Raw genomic sequence first — 8571 nt, 5'->3', positions numbered from 1 at the left:
GGGAAAATTGTGGATGGGAAAATGCATTGAAAAGCACTTAAGCCTGATTCTTACTCGGCGCAACCGCGCAACTGTTCTGGCTCGAGAACCATTAATGACGTCATCGAAAGCGCCAGCTTCTTCACAGTTCCTTCAGCTCATAAGCGCAGTTTGCGCCGAGTATGCGTCACATTTGCAGTTCTCTCCAGACCAGCGGGCGTCACTGTTGAGGAAACAAGCTGAAGAACCAGACGAAGAAAAGCATACGAAGAAAGCATACACAATGCCACCTGTGGTGTCACGTCAGCAGAGGCTGGCACATCTGATGCGGATGCGGAATGAATTTACTCTGGGTGTAGAACTGTATATGTATCTCAGAGCTAAGCGGCTGCGGCAAAAACAGAAGAGAAGGTGGAATGTTCGTCCTTTGCAACAAGACAAACTTTGTCAAACGTTGTCAAACGTTGTCCTTGGGGACAACGTTGTCCCAGTGTAACTTCATAGACGTGTCGTACAGATGTTTGTAGAGGCGCACCCTCTCGGTCACCGCGGTCTCTGCAGTGTTCATGTTTCCTTTCTCTTGGTCAGCTGTTTCCGGTTGAGCTCGCGCGAAGTCAGAAAAAAAGTTGTGTGCGCGCCCTTGCGACGCGCGAGGATTTTTTAGCTTGCGACGGGGCGTGGCGGAATTTTGGGTCACGTGACCGTTTGCGCCATTTGCGACCAGCTAGTAAGAATGGGTCAAAGCGAGGTTGCGCCGAGTAAGAATCAGGCTTTAACGAGGACATTTTGGCGCTTATAACTCAGCCATAAAGCATAACACAGACCTAATTCAAAGTTTATATGTGACAGGAGATTCTCGGCTTTAAGTGAACTAAAGGGTTTGTTGATACATTATACAGCTTTGACACAACAGCAGTTTACGTTTTAGGAAGAGTAAAGTTCGGCCGAGGTGCTTCTCCCACTCAAATCCCCACTCTAATTTCGATACTGCACCAATTCCTCGAACAAATGTCTCTCATGTCCAAAATATCTGCCTGATCTGGACAAATTTTACTTCAAAACGTAGGCATTTTTGTCCTCTTTCACCCAAAGTCACACTCATTGAGCTCTGCCACACATATTTCTTACTAATTGCCTCTGAGCCCAGACGTTGCCTCTCCATTTCCATTATAAAGGCCTAAAGTCATAAAATCCATGTGAAAACTTATTTTAAAACTGCCATAAAAAACGAGCCACACAAAGTAGCCGAATGAATTACAATGAAAATTGCACCGCTGGCTTCTGCCGTCTCTTGGGGCGCTGACGGTTCAAGAATTATTTGGATACGAACTTTTCGAACAGCGACCGTTTGTTCAAGATAGTCGAGTGCAGTCAAAATTATAGTGCGATTTTAAGAAGAACTAGAAAATTTCTGAAGAAATTTTGATGGGTGCCAATCTACTGCCCACCCAATCGATAAACCCTTTAGTTTAGTTAAAGTTGAGAGTCTCATGTCACATATAAACTTTGAATGAGGTCTCTCTGATGTCTGATGAGTTATGAGGCCTCCAAAACAGGGCATTTTTGATTCGTTAAGTGCTTTTCAATCGATTTTCCAATCTGCGAGGCCCAAAATTCCAAAGACAGGTCTGCTGTAGACAGCCATGTCATTTTTATCAAGGTCCTGTTTTAAAAAGCAGGTTTTTTTTAGCATTTTAAAATGTATTTTGGGGCTCGTTAAGTGCTTTTCAATCGATTTTCCCATTCCATTTTGCTCTTCTGCCAGTCCCTAAATGGGGGAGACATTTATGTCATTTTTATTAAGGTCCTGTGTAAAATTCAGCTTTTATGCCACTTTAAATATGCTTAAGTGCTTAATGTTAAGTGCTTTTCAATGCATTTTCCCATTGCATTGTGGGTACTTGCATAAAGGCATCTGCAAGGCCCAATATGGCTCCAAAATGTCTCCATCTTGGCTTTGCCCTCATAAGCAGTCTCTGGCTGTGTTCGAAACCGCCTACTTCTCCTACTATTCCTACTTGTCATACTTTTTTAAGTTCCCGGATGTACACTAGATGCATACTAGATTCGCCGAAATGTTGAGTATTCATCATGAGGTTACTTGTCACACTCAAACTACCCAAGATGCAACGTAACGTGACGTCGCCCATCGCCATTTGAACGGTCAAATTCCGTTAACGGGACAAGAGCAGTCAAAACGGCATAACCGGAAGTGCGTTGCTCACTGCGGCTAGCTTTAGTAGCGCCGAATTCGTGGGAACAAAATTGTAAATAGCCGGTATTTTGTCAGGTTTTCAACACGTTGGGGATCTAAACGACTACTTTCTCACCTGAAAATGTTTCAAATGTTGCTAAAGTTTACAGAGTTTAGAGCTTAAGGGAAATCAGCTTTTCAGGCCGGCTGATTTCGGCTCGGGCAGGAGTCAAGTGCACTGTGTGTAAACGCTCTGCATACTGTCTGATCGATGAGTATGCCGTTTTCAAGTATGTAGTATGTAGTAGGTGGTTTCGAACACAGCCTCTGTCTCAGCCCAGAGCAGGCTGTTAAGCTTGTTGCTAGGAGACAGCTCGTTAGCATGCGAGCAGCTCCAACTGACAGAGACTTTTACCTGTTTAAAATGGAGCATGTTTTACTTTCGCCTACTTTCTCGAACAAACGTTCACAGCTCGAAAAGTAAATGTCGTATCCGAATAATTTTTGTACCGTGAGTGCCCCAAGGGACGGCAGAAGCCAGCGGTGTAATTTTCATTCGGCTACCAATTTGGGCTCGTTTTTAATGGCAGTTTTAAAATCATATTTAAACACTGATTTTAGGATTTTAGCCATTTATAATGGAGTGGAGGGACGGCACTCTGCGCTCAGAGGCAATTTGTGATAAATCTGTGTGGCAAAGGTCAATGAGTGTGACATTGTGAGAAAGAGGACAAAAATGCCTACGTTTTGTGATAAAATTTGTCCAGATCGGCCAGATATTTCAGACATGAGAGGCATTTGTTTGACGAATCCGTGCAGAATGAAATTTAGAGTGGGAGGTAGAGTGGGAGAGACGCAGAACCTGAGATTTTAGCACCCTAAAACATAAACTGCCGTTGTGTCAAAGCTGTATAAGATATATACAAACCCTTCGATTCAGTTAAAGCCGAGAGTCTCGTGTCACTTACAAACTTTGAATGAGGTCTGTGCTATGCTGTATGGCTGAGTTATAAGGCCTCCGAAAAGGCCATTTTAAGGCTCGTTAAGGCCCAAAATGGCCATTTTTTAAATTTTCCATGAGTTTTCCCATCCGCATTTTTCCAACATTTTCCCATTTTGCCGGAATTCCTTTTGACTAATGAGAGCCAAATGAAATAGTACACCGTTCCCGATCAATACGCACGCAACGGTGCGCTTTTTATGTCGGTCGGAGTATCGCTGCCAGACTAGTAGCGCGCCGAACTTTAGGGCGGAAACGGAAAAATAAGAGTCTGGCACAAGAGTAAGATGTGTGTCTAATGCCTTTGACATGTACGATTGACATGTACTATTTATGGGTGCCAATGCCGGAGACACAGACTAGCCGCACCTGCTCCTGTTACCGGGGCAACGCCTTGTTAGCCTGCTCTGTTCTAAGACTGCTTATGAGGGAGGAGCCAAGATGGCTGCCCTGTTATAAAAGCTTCATGTTATAAATCTGATCTGCTTTTCTCCTTCAAACTGATTGTGAGGGGAATTTTGAAAATACCCACAATGCAATGGGAAAATGCATTGAAAAGCACTTAACGAGGCCATTTTGAAAATGCCATAAAAGCTGTATTTTAAACAGGACCTTGATAAAAATGACATAGCTGTCTTCAGCAGACATGTCTTATGTCAATGGGAAAATGCCAAAAACTGCCCTATTTTGGAGGCCTCATAACTCAGCCATACAACATCACAGAGACCTCATTCAAAGTTTATATGTGACAGGAGACTCTCAACTTTAACTGAAGTAAAGGGTTTGTTGATAGGGCGGGCAGTAGATTGGCACCCATCACAATTTCTTCAGAAATTTTCTAGTTGCACTTACTCTAGCACAAGTTATGCTCTTAGCTGTTTGGTTTTGGAAGGAAATTCACTTTCCTTTCTTGCCTTCCAGATTTCTTGTGACCTGAAGTTTTTTGCCTACCGATGTTGAACACACTTATTGTAAATAGCTTTGCAAAAAAGCGTCTGCAAAATTGACCGTAATGTAATGTAATGTAAAGTAATGAAGACAGAACTGCATCACAACTGAATGTTTTACATTCTTCATAAAGTTTGTTGTTCTAAACTGTACATATAAAGTCATGAATGTCATCCCGCTGGCAGGCATGGAATGAAACACATCTTAGCTACAGGTGAGGCAGCAGGTCTAACAGGTTTAAGCTCCACCCGGCTCACCTGAGACGGAGCAGGAAACAGTCAGAGATTCTTCTTCACTACAGAGAGACACACAGACGTTCAGATTCACCTTCAGACCAAACTCACAGCTTCCTCTGAGCGAGTCCAGCTGCAGGAGAGAGAAGTGGAAACTTCAAGCTGCTCACACTCCACACACTGAAGGTGAGTTTGACCAAAAACACCACAAACAGTCAGTTTGATGAAGTCAGTAGAGCTGGGAGGGGAGCCATGGCTGACTGTATTCTGTCTGCTGTTTTCAGCTTCACTCACAGACTAAATGGCTTCCAGATCAGAGGAAGATTTCTGCTGTTCGGTCTGTCATGACATCTACAGAGATCCTGTTGTTCTGTCATGTAGCCACAGCTTCTGTAGAGACTGTCTGAGGAGCTGGTGGAAGGAGAACCCAACACAACGGTGTCCAGTTTGTAGGGAAATATCTGTGACAGAACCACTCTGTAACCTGGCGTTGAAGAATCTGTGTGAGTCCTTCGTACAGGACAGAGATCACAGAGCTTCAGAGGCTCTCTGCAGTCTGCACTCTGAGAAACTCAAACTCTTCTGTCTGGACCATCAGCAGCCGGTTTGTATCATCTGCAGAGATTCAGAAAAACACTCCGACCACAGATTCAGACCCATCGATGAAGCTGCACAGCAACACAAGAAGGAACTTCAGAAATCTCTGGAACCCTTAAAGGAGAAACTGGAGCTCCAGAAGAAAGTTACAGAGAAGTTTGATCAAACAGCAGAACACATTAAGGTCCAGGCCCGACACACAGAGAGGCAGATTAAGGAGCAGTTTAAGAAGCTTCAGCAGTTTTTAGCAGAGGAAGAGGAGGCCAGGCTGGCTGCACTGAGGGAGGAAGAGCAGCAGAAGAGTGGGATGATGAAGGAGAAGATGGAGGCTCTGAGCAGAGAGATGGCAGCTCTTTCAGACACAGTCAGAGCCACAGAGGAGGAGCTGAGAGCTGAAGGCGTCTCATTCCTGAACCACTACAAGGCTGCAGTGGAAAGAGTCCAGCGCTGCCCCCTGCTGGATGATCCACAGCTGCCTGCAGGAGCTCTGATAGACCAGGCCAAACACCTGGGCAACCTGGCCTTCAACATCTGGAACAAGATGAAGGACATGGTCTCCTACACTCCTCTCATTATGGACCCAAACACTGCTGATTCAAAGCTCATCCTGTCTGAGGATCTGACCGCTGTGAGTATAGAAGAGGAACAGAACCTTCCTGATAATCCAGAGAGGCTCATAGGATTGGATGTTCTGAGTTCTGAGGGCTTTAACTCAGGGACTCACAGCTGGAATGTCGAGGTTGGAGACAGTACAGCCTGGGGACTTGGTGTGTTAGCAGAGTCTGCTGAGAGGAAGGAAGACATATTGACTGGATTGTGGATGATTGTGCTCTATAAAGGTGAATACAGAGCATGGTCACCACCAGCTGAACTTACTCTTCTGTCAGTACCAAAGAAGCTCCGGAGGATCAGAGTGAATCTGGACTGGAACAAAGGAAAGCTGACGTTCTCTGATCTTGATACAAACACACACATACACACCATCACACACACTTTCACTGAGAAGATGTTTCCATATTTTGAAACTAAGAATAAAGCTAAGATTTTACCTCTGAAGGTCTCAGTGACGGTGGAACAGATCTGATGTGTTCAGGATGAAGAACACAGTTCACATGAACATTTTAGATGTATTGATCTTTGACCGTATTCACAAAGGATCTTAGGGCTAAAAGTAGCTCCTAACTCTAGGAGAGCTTAAAAGTCCTCGAGAGGACTCCTAACTCAGTAAGACCTATAGACCAGAAAATGCAGCGAGACGAAATGTTTTGGAGAAAATGGAGGACGGCGAATTGATGAAGAGATATAGGCTAAATCGTGAGGGTATTGAACTTGTGGTAGAATTAGTGCGGGATGCAATAACGTCCCCAGCTATTTAGCAACCGGAAAAATGCAACTTTGCAATGTTGACGATTTAGGAATATGGCAACCATCTGTCAGCCGTGCCATCCACGCGCTCCCTGGACCACATATCATACAACAGTTTATCCGGTTTCCTTTGGACAATCAGCAACTACACAGAATCAAAGCCAACTTTATGGCAATTGCAGGCATGCCTGGTGTGGTCGGTGCTAAAGAAAGTCCACTCCATCAACATGTAGGTTGTTTTTTACGCAAATTTCAACATTCTTGATGTTGTTGCAAAGTGGCATGGATCTACCCACGATTCGTGTATTTCAATGGAGAGTGGTCTGAGGCAGCTTTTAGAGAGTCACCATGTACCAGTTGAATGTCACTTGCTGGGTGACAGTGGCGATCCCTGCAAGACGTGGCTCTTGACACCCGATCTCAATCCATGCCTCCCGCTTCTTTTTACTGGTAACCCCAGAGCCGAATTCCCCTTAATAATCCCTCTGCAGCACAAACTGGGCCAGCAGGAACAATTGTTCCTGGGACCAATAGGCCTTTCGCTTGCGTTTGCCGGCGTCTTCACTTGTTTCACTCATCATGAAGGAGGACTTGAACGGCTGAAATTTAAAGGGTTTAAATGCTGGAAATATACTCATTGGATAATTGATAATTGATCATTTGCAGGGTGCAAATTAATTACCCCGTTTATTTAATGCAAATGAAGCATTTGTATTGTTTGCTTTCCCTCTCTCTCTAACGTCATAATCATAGCCTGTATTCTGCTAACTGCACCGTACATAACTATTTGATAGGAGTTAATTTTTAGTCTTGGCTATTTCCTCGTTTTTCGTTGATTTAGTGGGCTCGTTTCTCGTTTGTGGGATGTTGCGTAAGAGTTTCGTCGAGACCGCCTGCCCTCAAGCAACCAATCACCGTCCTGAGTGCTTCTAAAGTTGTGCCTGAGAAGTGACGTAACCCATAGCAACGGTGCATCACTCTTAGTGATTTATCACTAAAACTACTACGTAAAATGTTTAGCGTGAGTTAGGAGCGCTCGTGGCGGTAAGATAAGAAGCTTTGTGAATACGGCCACTGAAGTTTAGTTTTGCTGTGACAGCAGCTTCACCTTTAATTTTAGTTGCTGACATTTTCAAACGTGTTCATTAATATGTTTAACATCCATGTTCTCAGCAGCGATCAATAATCTGTATTTTCACTGTGTTCCAGGTAAATTTACATGTTTTTATGACTCATCACAGACAGGAAGTAATGCTCCACTCTCAGTAAGGTTCAGTTGAGTTAAGTTAATGTTTCCTATGATCTTGGATGCAAACTAACCATCGTCCTTTGTTCACCTGGCACCTTAAACATGAATCACACGCTAACATTTGAAGTCTTTGTTAACCAGGACTGGACCAACCAGCAGTGATTTGAACATCCCACTCTGTAAAGGTTTCCTTCGTCTTGCTGTTGCTTGCACATTCTGGCCCACATGTCTACAGAGACAAAGAGCCCAACATCTTCAGTCAACATGTGGACTACATGTCCGCCTTTGTTGTAGCTTCTTCAGCTAACACGTGGTCCCAGCCACCATCCTGTGACCTTACCGACCAAATGACCACAGCCACCATTTTGTTTAGTGATTCTTCCTCTTCTGTGATACACCCGAAGATTATCTGTCTTTTACTGTTTCTATATGTTGTATATAGTGTTTTGAAGACAATCGTGTTTATTGATAAAAGTATCATTGATTAAAGGGTACCATGCTAACTTAAAAAAACTCGATTGTGCTATCTTAAAGGAGAAGTTATTATGGGTGCCAATGCCGAAGGAATTAGACACACATACTAATCTGTTGCCAGACTCTAATTATTTTTTTGTTTCCGTCATGAATTTCGGCGCGCTACTTGTTTAGCAGCGATGGTCCGACCGGCATAAAAAGCACACTGCTGCGTGAATAACGACCTCGATCGGTGTGCAAAGACGTTTGGCTCTCATTAGTCGAAAGGAATTCTGGCAAAATCGGAAAAAACAGGAAAATGGTGGATGGGAAAATGCATTGAAAATGAAAAAATAGGGCAGTTTTTTTAAGTTGGCGCAAAAACGACCCTATTTTGGAGGTCTCATAACTCAGCTATACAGCATCACACAGATATCATTCAAAGTTTATATGTGACAGGAGACTCTCGGCTTTAACTGAACAAAAGGGTTTGTTGATACATTATACAGCTTTGACACAATCGTAGTTTACGTTTTAGGAAGAGTAAAGCTCG

General features: G+C 43.8%; 1 protein-coding gene across 1 annotated transcript; it reads left to right on the top strand.

Annotated features, from left to right (window-relative positions):
- Window positions 1-4655: 4655 nt before the first annotated feature.
- On the top strand, window positions 4656-6035 carry LOC142377978 (nuclear factor 7, brain-like). Its single transcript, XM_075462314.1, has one exon. The coding sequence runs from the start codon at window positions 4656-4658 to the stop codon at window positions 6033-6035; it is 1380 nt and encodes a 459-aa protein (XP_075318429.1).
- The last annotated feature ends 2536 nt before the right edge of the window (window positions 6036-8571 follow it).

Source organism: Odontesthes bonariensis, chromosome 3, assembly GCF_027942865.1.
Source record: "Odontesthes bonariensis isolate fOdoBon6 chromosome 3, fOdoBon6.hap1, whole genome shotgun sequence".
Lineage (NCBI taxonomy): Eukaryota > Metazoa > Chordata > Actinopteri > Atheriniformes > Atherinopsidae > Odontesthes > Odontesthes bonariensis.
Note: the sequence above shows the minus strand (reverse complement) of the source record. Positions and strands in the feature narration are given on the sequence as shown.

Excerpts from the sequence above, each read along its gene's own strand:
- LOC142377978 (XM_075462314.1), top strand. The coding sequence starts at position 4,656 with ATGGCTTCCAGATCAGAGGAAGATTTCTGCTGTTCGGTCTGTCATGAC.